The sequence below is a fragment of the Sus scrofa genome, chromosome 8 (genome assembly GCF_054392235.1).
Source record: "Sus scrofa isolate SSC_HxYL_T2T_F1_AM1 chromosome 8, Sscrofa_HxYL_maternal_Yorkshire_Landrace_v2.0, whole genome shotgun sequence".
Lineage (NCBI taxonomy): Eukaryota > Metazoa > Chordata > Mammalia > Artiodactyla > Suidae > Sus > Sus scrofa.
The window spans coordinates 144,176,426-144,194,182 of record NC_139390.1 but is presented as its reverse complement, the minus strand read 5'-3'; the positions used below and the strand labels follow the sequence as shown (position 1 = coordinate 144,194,182).

Below are 17,757 nucleotides of genomic sequence, written 5' to 3'. Positions count from 1 at the left end.
AGGGAGACACCAGTTGCTACCATGCAGAAATGCATTATTTTATCTTTTAAACAAAGCATTTTCCAACAGTGACCAAGATAGTAGAACTGAAGCTAAGAGGTCAGTCCCAAGCATCCTATAAAAAACTCGCCCATCCCGAGGACAACAGCCACAGGAAAGAAAACTCTTTGGTTTCCTCTCCTCTCAGGCACGGAGGAGCGGGGTGCAAAACGCTGAATTTGCTGCCGTCTACGAACGCTAGCCAGGGCTCGGTGACGGCCTCTTCCCAGCCGAACCCCGGATTCGTCTTCCGAAGGACCCAGACTCACCATCTTCAGCGGCCCCGCGTTCTGGACTAATCACACCCTAGAGCCAGTCGCTGAAGGAAGGGGACGTGACCTGTCTCTACGCACGAGGCGCCGTCGCTGAATGTCAGGGAGTGAAATAATACGCTGGAAGGACAGGGAGCCCATCAAGGCTCTTGACTGACAAGGAAGGGCTCGCTGCCCAGCAAAGGTACGTCAACTATTTTAACAGTAATTCACTTCCGGTCCTCTCAGCGACGGCCCATCTAAGACAAGCCAACATGGACACAGCAGTTAACTCTAGGAGAAACACCACCGTGTTTTTCCTTATAAATTATTTATTTATTTATTTATGGTCTTTTTTTGCCTTCTTCTAGGGCCGCTCCGCGGCATATGGAGGTTCCCAGGCTAGGGATTGAATCAGAGCTGTAGCCGTCGGCCTACACCACAGCCACAGCCACCCCAGATCCGAGCCATGTCTGTGGCCTACACCACCGCTCACGGCCACGCCGGGGGATCCTTAACCCACTGAGCGAGGCAAGGGATCGAACCTACAACCTCATGGTTCCTAGTCAGGTTCATTAACCACTGAGCCACAATGGGGACTCCCTTTTTCTTATAGATTAAAGCAAAGTGCAGGTGAAACTTAAAATGTGACTCAGTAAAAAGAAGATGAGCTTCAGGAGTCAGAGAGGCAAGAGTCTAAAAGCACCTGCCTCTGTGTCAGTTCCCTATCTATGAATGCGAGATTATAAAACGGTCTGACACTGCTGTTACGGGGACTAGGTAAAATATAAACTCGGAGAGCCCCATCCTGCTCTGGAATGTTCGAAAGCACTATTCCTCTTAAACATCTCAGTTGCCATAAGGGGGGGGTCAAAAAGGTGCAGGCCTTCATCCCAGGTGTTGCGGTTGGGAAGCGTTGCAGAAAACTGCAAAGCACGTCTCCTTCCCCGCCAGACCCGGTACCCTCCCTTTTTAAAGGCAAGTCGGGTTACAACGAACTCCAGGTCCGACTTGAAGAAGACACAGAATAGGCCAGAGAGAATCTTTGGGTTGGAGGGCATGAAAGTGCTAAAACCTGAGTCTGTTTTTAGCACCAGCTGCCGAAGCCACCTGCTTCTCTCCTGCCAGCCACCCATAAATCGCTTCTTTATGAGTCCTGAGCTGCCAGGTACTGGACTTTGGCCGGGTGATCATGGCACGATACACCAATGTCCACAGAAGCATGACTATTTGTACAATCAGACAAAAGAGAAAACTTCCTGTCTTATTTTACTTGTCATAGGAAAGGTCTCAAACATGAACTAAATATACAGAAGATTTTAAAAGCCTGTCACACAATATGTTCATTATTTAAAATAACACTCCAATCTTAAAAATTTGAATTTAAAATAGAAATATTTCAAGGAATTATTTAAAAATTCTTTCAGAAAAAGATGCCAAAAAAATTAATTTTGCTATTCTCTTTCCAACTTGAGTTTCAAATCATATATTTTAACTAGGAAAAAAAAAGTACAATTTCCAACAAGGTATTTTTAAATTCTAATCACTTACCCCCCACACAGACACTTGAGGGCCGCAATTCCAGGATTTCAGTGCATGACTGAGCTAGTATCTAAAAAGGAAAAAGGGGGAATTATACAATTACTAATAACCTTGTGGCCCTCCCCTTAATTTCAATAGAAGGCAGAGAAAATTTATTAACCATCGCATATTCAGGCACCAAGCTCTTAGGAAATTTCCATGTCCGTCTTTCAGTATATATTCTAAGATAGCACTATAGGAATCTTTATTTGATTAGAGTAAATACAGATAAGCACAGACAAAGTAGGTCGTTGCCTCAAAGTCTGTTCGCCTTGGATATGAAAAGATAACTAAAATTTCCTGATGGCCGTAAAAGCAATGCTGACTTTCCCATCAGGCAAAAAACAAGACAGCAAATCAGACCTTCTGCTTAATTATGCTAATTTGATGTTTTCTATTAAAAGGCTCAATACAATATCAATAAATAAACACTTCTTTATTTGATTCTGGCATTTCTATTCAATTTCTCTGCCTCAATTCCCATGGATGCTAATCCTCTTTACATGCATCAAACATTACACTTGCAGAACACAGGCTCCTTGTATGAGCCAAATATTATTCGCAAAAACACAGGCTCTGTACTCCAGCATTCCCAGAGCACAAGAATAGAGTGGCTCTTCTAAGCTTGTTCCGAGAAACAGAAACCACCATACAAGGCACAGGCTACAAGTGAAAAACAACGATGATGAACTAAGCTGCTCCTAATGGACTCCACAATCCTGCCTTTATTTTTAGAACTGCTCTGCACTGCATCAACAAAGTCAGACAAGCTCCAGAAGATCTTTGAACGACATTCCTGTCTTGACGGAAGCTGAAGACAAATGATGTACAGTAGTTTCTAGCATCTCCTGCTCAAAACTAAAACAGGAAGGAAGGACTGTAGCCGGAAATAGAAACGCTTCCTGTGCTTTCTTTAATAACAGTGGGAATATAAATTGTCAGACTCTAAAAATCAGCTGGGTCAAATCAGGGAATTTCTGTTGCTGAATATGCATCTTCGAAAGAAGGAATCATTCGCCGTTTTTCAGATCACTTCCCAGTGAATCCACTTTTGCGTGGTGATTCGGGGGAAAAGGAGTACAATTTTACATCTGAGAAATTCCAAGTGAGCTCTATTTAAACTCGATGTGACCGAAGAGATTCCGCAGTTTCCCGAAGGCGTAGTCTAGGTCTGCTAGTCTACCTCTGATGCTCAACACTCGCTTCTCTGGAGCGTGACTATGTTTGTTCAAGTAAGAACTGGGGACCACTGTCAAAGGTTAATGTGCCCTTTCGGAAGGGAAGCATCTCAAATAACTCACATCTTTAAATATTTTGACATAATTCAGATAACAAGACTCCGAAGGGAAGAGAATACAAGAGTGGTGCCAAAGAAATACGAAGCCAAAAGCATTCCAACTAACAAACTGGGGCTTTAGCTTTGAAGGATTTGAGACAAACGTGAGAACTGAGCCAGGAAAATGCAAAGTCCACGGAAAACACGAAGCCCCCAAATCTATTTCATCTGCCAGCAGTTCTGAAAGAATCTATTTTAGAATAAATCCCATGAAGGAGACTGACGGTATGTTACAGCTTACAATCCTTTTATTATTTTAGGCACACCACTGTTGGCATTACAGAAAAACGTTTCAAACATCAAGAAAAATAGGAGAGAAGTTTATAGACTGAGTCGACTGGAAATAGAAAACGTTTTTTAAAAATTCCTTAGAATAAGGCAGATCAAGAAATTACAAAGAGAGTTTCCAAAAGTCATGTCAAAGACTATGCCACCCAGAATGACCTGTGTGGGTTTCCGAAATTATGTTGATTTTCCCTCTCCTACCAGAATTGGCCCTGATTAAATCAGATCTCAAAATATTAAGACAAATGTCTGCATACTGACTTCTTCTTTCGATTTGGTGTATTCCATCAAAACACTTCTAAACTGATAGTTCCAATAGCAAGAGCAAATGATCGGTTCTTACGGACCGACTCAACACCGGAGGATAAATACCTCCAAGGAACTTGGTGGTCTGTCTACTGCTCTGAAGCCAGACCCTATCTAGCCCCTGGTAGGTCTTTCGATTTTCAAGAAATAGTTCAGGATAATTTGGAAACTTCCCTTGTATTCAAGTCTGAGGTTAAAGAAATCAAATTACCTTCAGCGGAGATTAAGAATAACTAAAGGTTAGTGGCATCTTGCAGTAACGTGTAGAATATACGTTTATACATAAAATACACTTAATTAGTTTAACATTTGTACTTATCTTAACAAAATGAGTTTCACCGGATGAGTTACTGAGTGAAAAAGTGACTCCAATAACACATTAATTGAAAGACAAAGTGTTTGGACCCCGAGTCACAAAACTGGCATCACCGCGTGACATAATCCAGTTGAATCCCCCTCAGAACATTATGTACCTTTCTCCAGGTTTATTTGGAATTTTTTACTCCTTAGGACCTTACATTCTATTATTTGAGTGTTTGAATCACCTCCTCAACGAGAGGACTGACTCTCTGAGTACAGACATGGGATCACATCACACTGAGCAAGTCTCCCAGGACTCACATGCTCTGTACATGCAGTACAGCCACCAAGGGCTGGGAGAATACAGGCCAAATGCATGAGTTAATGGCAGTATTAAAAATGTCTACTAGTAAGCAAAGCAACAACCCTAAAAGGACTAAAATAAAGCAGAATAAAGTTAATTTATGTGAAAAAAAAAACACCTGGCCTTTCAATAAATTGCAAAGGATGGAAATCCAGAGACGCATAATTTGAAATGAAGTCCGCCAAAGCCATTTTCACAGAAAAAATAATAAGAGAGGAAGAGAATATGAGCGAGGTGAGAAGAGAAAGGAAATGCGGTTTTAGAGAATGAAAATCTGTTCTAAGTTTGGTTTTTCCATCTAGAGTTTTTACCATGTTGCTACACGAAGAAAAACTAGCAGTCGCGGTGATTTCATGTGTGTAGGCAAATAGTTTACATCATTAAATTTCTAAATGATCATTTCTATAAGTAAAAAGTAGTTTATAATCTACTCTCACCAAGTAATTGCACAAGTTCAAATGTTCAAGATATCAAAATGGATCTATTACATTAAAACTGTCATCACTAAATGACAACTGACAGAGAGGCCAATTATTTCAAACACTAGCTAATTTTTACCAAATTAAGTACTGTTATTGATTGATTGAACATTGGATCAGGTGTCCTATCTATTGTAATTGATGCATTATCTTTCATACCCTGCACTTTCATCATTTGTACAACAGAGGATCTTGCAAGGATGTTTCTTCAAATATGTGTTGCCATCTGTCTTCATTAAGTCTCAGTATAAACAGAAAATAGTTTCCAATAAAGGTCAGCCTTAGCTGACATCAGAGAGAGCTAAGAGCACCACAGAACAAATTTAAAGACAAGGCAAATGCTATTAATAAAACCAGGGCACTTTTAAGTCATGGACACAACTAGATGCAAAATTGCATCATTTGAGATTTTGTGGTCCATTTACATATGTGTATATGTGTACATATGTGTGTGTGTGTATAATTTGCAAATAACTTGATGATCACTATAAGAAAAGTATACTACTGAAGCATCTGTTCACCTGAATAATAATAGTATTAAGAAATATTTACAAATTTTAAAATGTGTACATTACTACCTAATCCCTACTCTCAAATCCTCAAATGTTAGTAAGGATGATAAAAGCCAAACTTTCTAAAATTTTAATACCAATACCAGTAGTCAAAAACCCAAAGGAATTTTTAACAATAATAATAATTACCATTTGGGGGGGCACTTATTATGTTCTAGGAACTGGGCTAAGCACTTTACCTGAATTTCTTCAATTAATCCTTCCAAGTCGTAAGAGTACATAGTATTTTTATTCCCATTTTATAGATGAGAAAATTGAGGCTTGGGGAGATTTTTTTTTTTTTTAGGTTGTCCTGGAACAACTAGCTTTTTAAACAGCAGAGCCAGATCTCCCTCGGTTTGACTGAATCCAAAGCCCATTCTTCTAATCAGTGCTCTCTGGCCGCCTCCAGGCCTGTGGTAAACGGTCTACCCATTACAAAACCTAGTACTCAACAAACTAGCGAAACTCAGTTACCTGTTTTGCCTGGATGCCTTTTATACTATCAAAAAACAATCTCACGTGGACTTATTTCTTATTTTCAAAGCTTATGTCACGAGGCTTTCATTTTTTATTGGACTATTTATAGGTTTGTTTTAAAATGCCCAACACCACTGATTTGCATAAATTCAAATTTTAGCTCAGCTTATGAATGAGTAATATACAGGACCTCCAAGTGCTTAGGGCCTCTCTCTTTTTATTTTTCACCATTGTCTTAGTTTATCACGGCTTTCTTTCTCAGATTTGGTTTGTGCAGATGCAACACCTGCACTTTTTACTCCTTAGCACCACCCAGAAGCTAAAGGACAAGCAGGCCACACGGGCACAACAAGCAACCAGAGGCCCTGATGCAGGGATGGGACGGAGCAAGCACTCGGGAACTAAAACTATGCTCTGAAAAATGAATTTGTGCTTTCATCTTAGAACATATTCTTTTCCATAAACACGAGGATGTCCGTGGTATTTAGGTTTCACAATTCAAAAACTCTAGAATTTACCCGAGTCCTGGGAACAGAAAGGACATTTAGAGACAGGAGGCAGAAATTTTGTTCTGCTTTTTGCTGTTTTTTTCTGGATGTGGAGGTAACTTCAGGCAAATTTTTTTTTTTAATTGACTGAGGCTTTATCCCTCCCTTCTCATGTCTCACCTGGGATGCTAAACACACACTCTTTTTCTAAACACAGTCACAATCCAGCTTTGACCTTGCTCCCCAAATACTCCATTTCAACACAGTTGTTCTCAGATCATGAACTCATTCATACTAATGGGAACGGATGACCTTTCAAACCACCTGGACAGGATTATCTATTTTTGAAGCCATGAAATTCACTATTCATGGAAATTCAGGCAGCACAACCATTAGCAAAGCAAGAAATGCAAGTGGCGTGAGAGCAAACGTTTTCTAAACTGGGAGGCCACCGCTGGAAAACAGGCTCTGCCTGCAGGTCTTCCGAGGGAGGTCTAGCCCTCGGCTGTTGTTCCTCTTAGTTTCCTTTCCTCCTATGCTTGTGAACGACAAAGTCTTTAACGTCTTCAGCCTACAGTTGTACCCACGGGGCACAGGTTGGATAGGAGATAAAAGGGTGAACTTCCAGGAGGGAGAGACCTCAGCAGAGTAGCTGACGGAACACACACGACACCCGCAAGATCATGTTTATACATGTACAAATCTGTAAGAGCAAAGCTGCTTTACGAGTTCCCGTCATCGCTCAAAGGAAACAAATCCGACTAGGAACCAGGAGGTGGCGGGCTCGATCCCTCGCCTCGCTCAGTAGGTTACGGATTCAGCGTGGCTGTGAGCTGTGGTGTAAGTCACAGACGCAGCTCGGATCTGGTGTTGCTGTGGTCTGGTGTAGGCCGGCGCCTACAGCTCTGATCAGACCCCTAGCCTGGGAAGCTCCACATGCCGCGGGTGCGGCCCTAAAAGGACAAAAAAAAGAAAAGAAGTTGAATTATATATAATTCTAAATTCTGCTACTTTGTATAAAAGGTCTACATTCTAGCACGTTGTCATAAATGGTAAATTAAATGCCTAAAGATGGTTTTGTATATTTAATCTTTATGACAACATTCATTGTTCTTTCTCACTATCAAAACTTTGTCCTAGTTAAAATATATTTGTCTTGAATGCCTCTTTTAAAATGTATGATAAAAAGCCTGCCGTACACTCTCCTAAGAAAGTGAAAATCCAGGTATTTCCCCTTCTCTGGGTTGTTTGGGATAAAACTGAAGAGGAAGAGCATTCATCCTTACAAATTACAAGTACTTATTTTCTGTTGCTTCTATGCTCGTATACAGTTTTGATACTGTGGAGTTCCCATCGTGGCGCAGTGGAAACAGATCCAACTAGGAACCATGAGGTGGTGGCTTTGATCCCTGGCCTCTCTCAGTGGGTTAAGGATCCAGTGTTGCTGTGAGCTGTGCTGTAGGTCACAGAATGGCTTGGATCTGGCGTTGCCGTGGCTCTGGCATAGGCCGGCAGCTACAGCTCTGATTAGACCCTGGCCTGGAAACCTCCATATGCCTCGGGTGCGGCCCTGAAAAAGACAAAAAGACAAAAAAAAAAAAAAAAAAACACCAATTTTGATGTTATTGTACTCTTCCGATCATGAGGATGCTCTGACTAGTTGGGTGAACTCTCTAAACATGAGTTTCATGGAACTTCTCTACTTGCCAAGGGCGCCGAGTAAAGTAAGATAAGGCTGTTTATGCCTCCCTCTGCGATAGTTTTGGTTTGCAGGAAGCCCGGATGCAGCCTTAGGAGTCCGCTCTGACCTCACTGCCCACGGGCCTCTGTGAGAGTACAGCTGTTTGGCAGGATGTGAAAGCACATTCCATTGTGTTGTCCTTCTCTGAAGTTCGCCTTGAGTGAAGTATCAGAAAGATGTCTCACCCCAGATGCTCCGGGCATGTTCCAAATTAATCTGGATTGAGTCTGCATCCAGTGTCCTGTGGTCAGGCTGCAGGATCCCACTAAAGGCCAAATTTGCACACAGAGCAAAAGTGGCAGATACGCACTTGGAGCCAGAATTGGCACAATTTGTGGGGGTGTGAGAACCACTGCTAAGTCAGACACACAACTCTCCCAAGAATCTCTGATTACAAAGCAATTCCTTATCCTCTCTGTCCACAGGGTTAGGATTACATCTTTATAATTATTAAATAATAACCAAGTAAAGTGACAATATTACCAAGGAACCATCCACAGCAGAAATAACCAGACAACATCAGACTTGACGTCTTTCTTAGATATTTGAAGACACATATGAAACCACGTTTTGATTGAGATCGTGTAAGTTCTGAACACATTTACCTAATGGACATGTTACGATAACAAATATGGAATGTGTGGGAAGTAGTAAAAGCCATATCATGGCCTGAAAAAAAACTGCATACAATGGATATAGCTGTGGCCTTTTTCTTCTGGTATTGAAAATAAATGGGATGAATTTGTGGAAAAATGCAGTTGGGATACATCCAAGATAAAATTTAGCAAAGGATTAGTTAAGAGGAGGGGATGAAGTCAAGATATGATTTAGCACCTAAAATGCCTTTGAAACAAGTAAAATTTGGGAAAAATATCTAAGTCTTATGCTTTGAAGATCAAGCATCAAACAAACAAAAATTCACTTCCTACAACTAATATAAACAAAGACAGATTTTAAAATCTATATTTTTTTCCAATTTCTAAATGGCAATGGAAAAGCTATTGTATTTGGAAAACAGAATAGAGCCCATTCCAGGAAAAAATTAGGTAAATACTTTTTAAATGAATAATAATACTTCATATTCAAAACCAATCTAATATAAAAAGTGTATAACAATATGTTATCAAGAGCAACTGCTCAATCAATGTTTGAGTCACTTGAAAAAGTAACTATAAAACTTTGCAATAAAAAGCACAAGCATTTTGACTCTAAGAGATATGTAAATAACAATGAAGAGTTATGCATATTTAGGATTACAGAGCTTAATGAGAGGCTACTTGAATTAATCAACTCACATCTTTGGTCCACATAATGAAAGGAAAACTGATTTGGATGGGGGGTTTGGTAATCAAGGCACTGAGCCAAATGCAAAAAAAAAAAAAAAGAAAAAGAAAAAGAAAAATAAGTAACAGTAACAACATGAAAAGAAACAAATATGCATCTTCTCTTAAAAAGAGGGCTGGAGTTCCCGTCGTGGCGCAGTGGTTAACAAATCCGACTAGGAACCATGAGGTTGAGGGTTCGGTCCCTGCCCTTGCTCAGTGGGTTAACGATCCGGCGTTGCCGTGAGCTCTGGTGTAGGCTGCAGACGCGGCTCGGATCCTGCGTTGCTGTGGCTCTGGTGTAGGCTGGTGGCTGCAGCTCCGATTCGACCCCTAGCCTGGGAACCTCCATATGCCGCGGGAGCGGCCCAAGAAATAGCAAAAAGACCAAAAAAAAAAAAAAAAAGAGGGCTAATTCTAGATAGGAAATGTGAAAAGAGAAAAAGGATATTAAATCTCGTTGAATAGTTTCCTCTGTGACTTCCTTTCTTAAGGTCAATTCTGAAGAAAAAGATTTTCCCCAAAAATGCATCATTTCTTCACACTTAAAAAATTCAATATGCTACCCAAACATCTCCAACAGTTTAAAAACTTTATTCAAAATTCAAAATATTCATTCTAGCAACGACTGTCTAACACTGACTTTGGGTATGTAACATCACCCACACCAGAACACTGCAGATAATCCACAAGTACCCTCGGAGTATCTTCAACAAATAGGAACTGCTAATACCCATGACACGCGTACAGCATGTCAGAAAGTATCAGTAAGACTCAGAAAGCCTAAAAAGGCAGGCTCACTCTTTTCTGACTCACTGAGAAGCTTTCAGCACTACAGGAGTCCGTCCCGAATAGGACGGAGTCCAAGTTTAAATTTCCTAAGGAAAAATCACTCACCAGCATTAAAGCACTAAGCCCTAAAATAAAGCTTTAGTAATTAGCCTCACATATGCATAAAATAAGCAGTTAAAACAACTGGAAACATGTTTCTCACCATCTTTTCTTATTTGCTTTTTACCTTACAATATTCAGATATATGATTTTTATTTTTTCTCTAGCTGCCAAACATCCCTCCCAAACATATTTTTTTCTAAGAGGTAATACTTCAGTGAAAAACAACTGTAATTTGTAATCACATGCTTTGGTTGTGCTCATTTAAAAAAAAAAAAAATGCTTGGAGCTTCAAAACACCAGTTGCTCAATACAGCATGTTCTGCACAGACCCATTTCTAAATATGGATTTTTCTCTTCCTTTGCAAATAAGTGAGTAGTATAACCACAAGCGACAAATTCTAAACAAATTTTTACTTTAATAAATCTAGGGAAGAATGTCAGTTATAATCATTGCCTTTTACGCTTCTTAGCTCTAAACATAACAATGAGAAGTTCTGACTACACTGCTGGTGAAATTATGCCCACACCACAAACTGCGAAACAAAACCCAAACGACATTTAAGTTTCTCCACATCTTACAACTGCAGTTTTCAAAAGAAATCACATGAGCAGGTCTTCTTTTCTCACTATAATATAGAAATAGGCCCGCAAACGGATTGTGATATGAAGCAAACGTTTGTATGCCTCTACTTTTTCTTTCTTTTGTTTAGTACAAACTCAGAATAATCATTTAATGCTTTCTTAAAGGATGAACAGACTTTCTATAAAAATTGCATTCAAATGACTGGATAATATAATAGTAAATGTATTATTTGATTCAAAATCTAAAGAAATTGAGTCCCAACATGTTTTTTACTTTGATGCAAATATTTCATACTAGTCTTACTAATTCACTCTCTTTGTTTCATTAACCGAAACATGAAAGAGACCTGCCAAGCATGGTAAGTCTATATTTGTTCTATTTGATTTTTCAAAAATCCAAAGTGGCAAATAAAATATTTCCCTATGCAACAAGAATAGAAAAAAAAAAAAAAAGCTTTATCGGTTCTTTTGATTTTACAAACATATATGCCTAAAAATTGTGATTTAAGAGCAGTCAAGGGTACCACATCCATCCTTGTAACCTAATCCCAGAAAAGTGGCTTGAACACAGTAAGATTCAAAAATAACAAAGCGACTGACAAGGGATTAATCTCCAAAATATACAAACATCTCACACAGCTTTATGCCAAAAAACTCAATTAAAAAATGGTCAGGAGTTCCCATCATGGTGCAGCAGAAATGAATCCGACTAGGAACCATGAGGTTTCAGGTTCGATCCCCTGGCCTCACTCAGGGGGTCAAGGATCCGGTGTTGCCATGAGCTGTGGTGTAGATCGCAGACTCGGCTTGGTCCTACGATGCTGCGGCTGTGGCGTAGGCTGGCAGCTACAGCTCTGATTAGACCCCTAGCCTGGGAACCTCCATATGCCGTGAGAAGCAGCCCTAGAAAAGGCAAAAAGACAAAAAAAAAAAAAAATATATATATATATATATATATACACACATACATATCTATATGCTTCCAGGAGTTCCCATCGTGGCGCAGTGGAAATGAATCCGACTAGAAACCATGAGGTTGTGGGTTCGATCCCTGGCCCTCGCACAGTGGGTTAAGGATCCGGCGTGGCTATGAGCCGTGGTGTAGGTCGCAGACTCGGCTCTAATCTGATGTTGCTGTGGCTCTGGCGCAGGTCATCAGCTGTAGCTCCAATTCGACCCCTAGCCTGGGAACCTCTGTATGCTGCAAGTGAGGCTCTAAAAAGAAAAAAAAAAAAAAAAAAAAAAAAATACACACACACACACACACACACACACACACACACACACGCTTCCAAATAAATTAGGAATTACTACCTGGGGGAAAATGAGATAAAACTAAGAAATTACGTATTCACCCATTATTATATACACCACTGTTACATTTAATCATACATCTTAACCATTTTACCCCCCTTTTCAGTGTCCTCCTACTCAACAGAATTTGCTTTTTCAGAAACAGGGGAACCTCTAAAGGTCGTCTCCTTTTGCAGCCTAACAGATTCACGTTCAGAAGAAACAGCAGGCACTTAATTTTGGCTATGTAACCTGATGGTACCACTGTAGTTGTCTCACAAAATACCACAAAGTTGTAACTATTTATCTGAAGTGGATTTGATTTCCTCAAACTACAATCCCAACAAAGTAAAGAAAAAGGAAAGGATAACGCTATCGCTGAGGCAAGTTATCACGCAAATGCAAACAGACCCTTGGACCGTGGACGTCAAGATTACGAAATTTCATCAGGTTAGATGAGTACTTTAAAGCAAATTTCCTATTTGTATTTTTGAGTTCATTGGAATTCAGAAGTAATAGAGCGCCTTATTAGAATATGTCAAAATGCTTTAAGCGTATTTGAGCATAGTGGACTGTCGTCGCTATCTTACCCGGAATTTTTTCACCTCCTTGTATGTCCACGAACTGTGTTCACCTTTCTGCCGGGGAACCTGCGCTCCGCGCCGTGTGGCCCTCGAGGGGCTCTCAGGCATGACAGCTCCTCCCTCGCCACCTTGCTCCTGGCCTCTCATCATGGGGCTGAGCGTGTCACTCCGACTGGGCCAAACACGCCTGTTGGCCGTAAGTGTTACTGGAATGTGCACTCGACCCATCGAGTCCTTCGGAGGCCTTACCTGGGACCGAGTACATGACGCCCAGACAGAGCAGCTCTCTCCCCCAGGGGGCCCGCTCACCGAGGCCCCGGAAGCCGAACCCCTCGGCGATCGCTTTCACCCGGCCCGCGAGGGGACAAGCGCGGAATGAGGCTACGAGGCCTACAGGCCCACCGCAGGCGGACCGGAGGCCTCAGACCACGGACGGGCGCCCCGGATGCGCCTGTGCTGTGCCTGAAGCCATCTCCTCCTCCGGACCCACCGGGTGAGGGCGCTCAGCCAGTGACTCTCCTTCCCTCTTCAGCGAACACGAACTTGGTTTTTGTCACTTGTGACCGGAAGTCTTAGAGTGGGACACAGAGAGTGAGACCAAAGCACCATGGAATCAGAAGTCAACAGAAAATATTTTCTGGCAGAAAAAAAGGGGGCATGGATTTTACTTATTCGTTCATTGATAAAGAGGAATGAGGCAGTGACGGCTCGCCCGGCGTGGTGACGGGCACTCGGCAAAGAGGAGGAGGAGGGAGACGTGGCCCCTACCTTCCTGCCACTGGTGTGAAAGTTGTGGCAACGCGGTGCCTCCTCTGCACTCGGTACCGAAGAGCCGCAGACAAACACACAATCCCGGAGACGACGACCAGAGCGGGCCTTACGTCGCAGCCAGTCCTTCTTAAAAGGAGTCCTAGAAACTGCCTTCCAAATCTAAGCTGTACCAGGTTTGCGGGGTTGGTTTGTTTGTTTTGCTTTTTAGGGCCGAACCCGCTACATTTGGAAGTTCCCAGGCTAGGAGTTGAATCAGGGCTGTAGCTGCCGGCCTGCAGCACAGGATCTGAGCCACATCTGCGACCTACACCACAGCTCAGGGCAATGCCAACCCTTAACCCACTGAGCCAGGCCAGGGATCGAACCCACACCCTCGTGGATACTAGTCAGACGTGTTTTCTGCTGTACCACAACGGGAACACCCCAGGACTTGGTTTGTTTTGTTTTGTTTTCTGTGAATATATCTCTATAGTTAGCGCGGACTTTAGGTTTTTCATCATCCATGATTTTATAAATAGAGATTTCCACAACTAAGCCGTCAGCATTCATAGCAGAACCTGCCCAAAGCATCTAAGCTAAGGTCTTATCAGAATGCTTATTAAGCATCCTTTTCTATGAAAATGATTTTCCTGTAGAGAAAATGATTTTGCAATGTCTTCTTGTTCCATTAAACCATAGTTTAGACACCTTTCTTAGATCCTCTTAAAAAATAAAAAATAAAAATAAACAATGATGGATATGACTAAAAAAACAACTTGGCCCTGAAGGTTAAATGAAGCTTGTGTTTCCAGAACTATGAATAAAGTCACCTTTTGTCTTTCGAAATGTACACTACACCTTTTCCCTTTGTAAACAATCTAGGACAGTTTTATCTACATTTTCTACACGTATGGGTGGCCATTCCCTTCCTGTTTCTGCTCCTCTACTTCCTCATTAGGCACTTAGGAGCCGGCACTTACTGCCGTCGCCTGGGATGCGGCGTCCTTAATTCTTTTGGATCAGGGTCATTTATAAAACCAGCTTCATAACCGATTCATCTCTTCTGCTTAAGACTTTCTGAGGTACTTTACCCCCAAAAAATGTATGCAAATAACTGCAAAGACAAAACATCCCAAGGCCTTGTTTTTAGGGGAAAAGGGGGGGAGTGGGTTTCCATGGATCATTTTTGTTTTCATTATTTCCCAACTATTCACGAGTCGTGCTTTTGCTTCACGTTTGATGGGCTCCTCCCAGCACCACCTTACCCAAAAGGCTGCACCAGAAAGCACGTGGTACTCCCAGGTTCTATCCATTTTTTAAGGCTTCCCTTTTTATTTCTAGTTGCACCGCCATCACCATTTTAACAGCTAGTATTTGCCGGAGCCTTCAGAGCTTAGCTCAGCAAGAGCAGAGTTTTATACCTAGAGGTTCAGCCCCATCCTGTTCCTGACAGAATTCTGACCAGGGCGGAGAATGTACCAATCAGGTGCCTCCCCTGCAGTCCCGGGCCCAGCTTTACTGTGAAAGCCCCTCAGCCCCGGGGCTGGAGAGAAGCCCTAAGGAAAGATGGCCCACTGGGGACGTGGTTCCCCTTAACAAAGGAACAGTTCGACTCCCAACCTCTGGCCGGCATCGCGAGTTCCGGCACAATTGCGGCCCTTTTCTGAATGGAGGTCCTGAAATTCTTTGTTGCTTTTGTCATGGGCCTGCGGACTCACCTTTGCTAGCTGTTGGCTGGGTGCTGCCCCAAGGCCCAAGGATTTGGAACTGGGCCCAGCCAAATACTTGACTGTGGGCAGCTGCACCATCTAGAAATCCTTGCTGTTTTACCCCGCTTGCTTTACCAGATCCTTGCACACATCCAAACCGTCCCCTCGGAACCGAAGTCATTGACCCACTGGAAGGCCAGGCCTCTCTCGCGCGAACTGCTCTGCAGAAGGATCAACAACCCCGTCCTGCAGGTCCTAGCTCCCTGCCACTCCCCGCTTCTTACCACACGAAGACCTCACCTGAGTGAGGTCCTTCTTAACCATTACCTCATTCAAACCCCGAGCAGCAGGCACACCTTCATCCTCCCTGACTGATGAGACTGTGTGCTGCAGGACGCACCCACCAGCTCACAGGCCAGGCGGTGGCAGAGCCGGAGCCCCTCCAGTCCTCCCTTCCCCACCTCAGTCACCTTCGCGGTATGAGGTTTCCTTCCACCACGTCTCACGAGCGTTTTTGCAAGGCTTCTAACACAGCCTTCCACCCACCCGATAATCCCACATTCTACTATAAGAACATTCTATCTGGGAGCTCCCGTCGTGGCGCAGGGGAAACAAATGCGACCAGGAACCATGAGGTTGAGGGTGTGCCCCCTGGCCTCGCTCAGTGGGTCAAGGATCCGGAGCTGCCATGAGCTGTCGTGTAGGTCGCAGACGCGGCTCGGATTATGCACTGCTGTGGCTGTGGTGTAGACCAGCAGCTGTAGCTCCGATTAGACCCCTGGCCTGGGAACCTCCATATGCTACAGGTGCGGCCCTCAAAAACCAAAAAAAAGGAGCATTCTTCCTGAATGCTCACTGCTCTGTGATAATTCCCATGCCCGAAGGTGACCTTCCCCAGCGGCCCCACGACTCACACAGTAAGTGTCAATTCACCAGCCAGACATCTGAGGGTCTCCGTCCTTGGGATGCAGCCCCCACTGCTCTCCAAGCCAAAAGCCAAACCGTCCTGTGCCTCAGGCACTGGGCCCGAGCTGCTTCTGAAGTTCTGTGCTTCTTGTCTTTAATGCCCACCACCAAAAGCTTCCCGTGACTTCCCGTAACGAAACTGCTTCCACCCGCTGTCAGCTTCACTCCAGCCATGTTGGCATTTCAACACAAGCAGTGTTGCAGGGTTCCTCTTTATCGCATAGGGCGATGACCCACTGAAATTTCCCTTTTCCAAATTCCCACGTCTTGCCAAGTGTCACCATGTTCCAAACCTCAAATCGTCATTTTTGGGCCCCTTTAGAACACAGAATTTGTCATGTTTAAGTTTGTGTACCCTCTTCCAAGCCTAACACAAGGCCCTAAGCATAGTGAGAGCTCAGTAAATGAATAGCGAAAGAATCCATTACATGACGGGAAAAGAAGGGTGAAAAATATCAAAAGTCTTTCATTAGTACCTACCTCCTTGATATAATAATTTCTAAACTTTCATATGTGCAAATTATGACTAGAAGTTAACCCAATACTATAAAAAAAAGTTACATACCATGTTTGCCTGGGTGGAAATCTAGAAATTTTGAAATAACAATATTTGTCTCTAAATTAAAACAGAACATTAAGATGATTTACTGAATCAAATGAATTTTAGAAAAGGTATTATTAACATGCAAAATCTTCCTAACAAAGGCCTTTTGCAGTCCTTTGATTTTTGAAGTTATAAAAGATAGAACTACTACAGCATGTCTCCTTTTCTTTTTTATTTATTTATTTTTGTCTTTTTGCCTTTTTCTAGGGTCCCACTAGCAGCATATGGAGGTTCCCAGGCTAGGGGTCGAATCGGAGCTGCAGGCACTGGCCTACACCATGGCCACAGCAACGCCAGATCCAAGCCACATCTGTGACCTACACCACAGCTCACGGCAACACCGGATCTTTGACCCACTCAGCGAGGCCAGGGATCAAACCCTCAACCTCGTGGTTACCAGTCGGATTCGTTAACCACTGAGCCACAACAGGAACTCCCTTTTCTTTTTTTAAAATACAAGAAGAAAAGCTCCAAAATGAAACACTTATCCCTGCTGATTAAGAAGCTGATTCCAAACAAACTGTGCTGGAGTCTCCTGTGACACAAGAGTTAAGCCTCAGGTCACTGCTGTGGTTTGGGTTCAAGCCTGGCCCAGGAATTTTCTTGTGCCCAGGCAAAAAATAAACAAACAAACAAACAACGTCTTTACAAACTGTGATCTCACACAAGGGGACTCCAGGTTCCTGGGTTTAGTGGCAGGGGAGGGAGGACAAGGAAAACAAGAAAGCCAGGCCATCCATTTGCCTCAACAAAGATGAACGTCAAGGAAACTAAGGCACTGACGATTCATACAGCCAGGTGCGGTTAAATAAATTCTAGCAGGAACAATAACTTATCACTCAGCGTAGCAAG

At 42.7% G+C, this 17,757-nt stretch overlaps 1 protein-coding gene across 2 annotated transcripts in view; it reads right to left on the bottom strand.

Annotated features, from left to right (window-relative positions):
• ANTXR2 (ANTXR cell adhesion molecule 2) overlaps positions 1–17,757 on the bottom strand; it is a 149,224-nt gene that overhangs the window by 108,287 nt on the left and 23,180 nt on the right. For both annotated transcript variants that reach the window (XM_003129371.7, XM_084973731.1), the window contains one exon: positions 1,842–1,902. In XM_003129371.7, the coding sequence (XP_003129419.3) occupies positions 1,842–1,902 (61 nt within the window). The remainder of the gene's footprint in view (positions 1–1,841; positions 1,903–17,757) is intronic.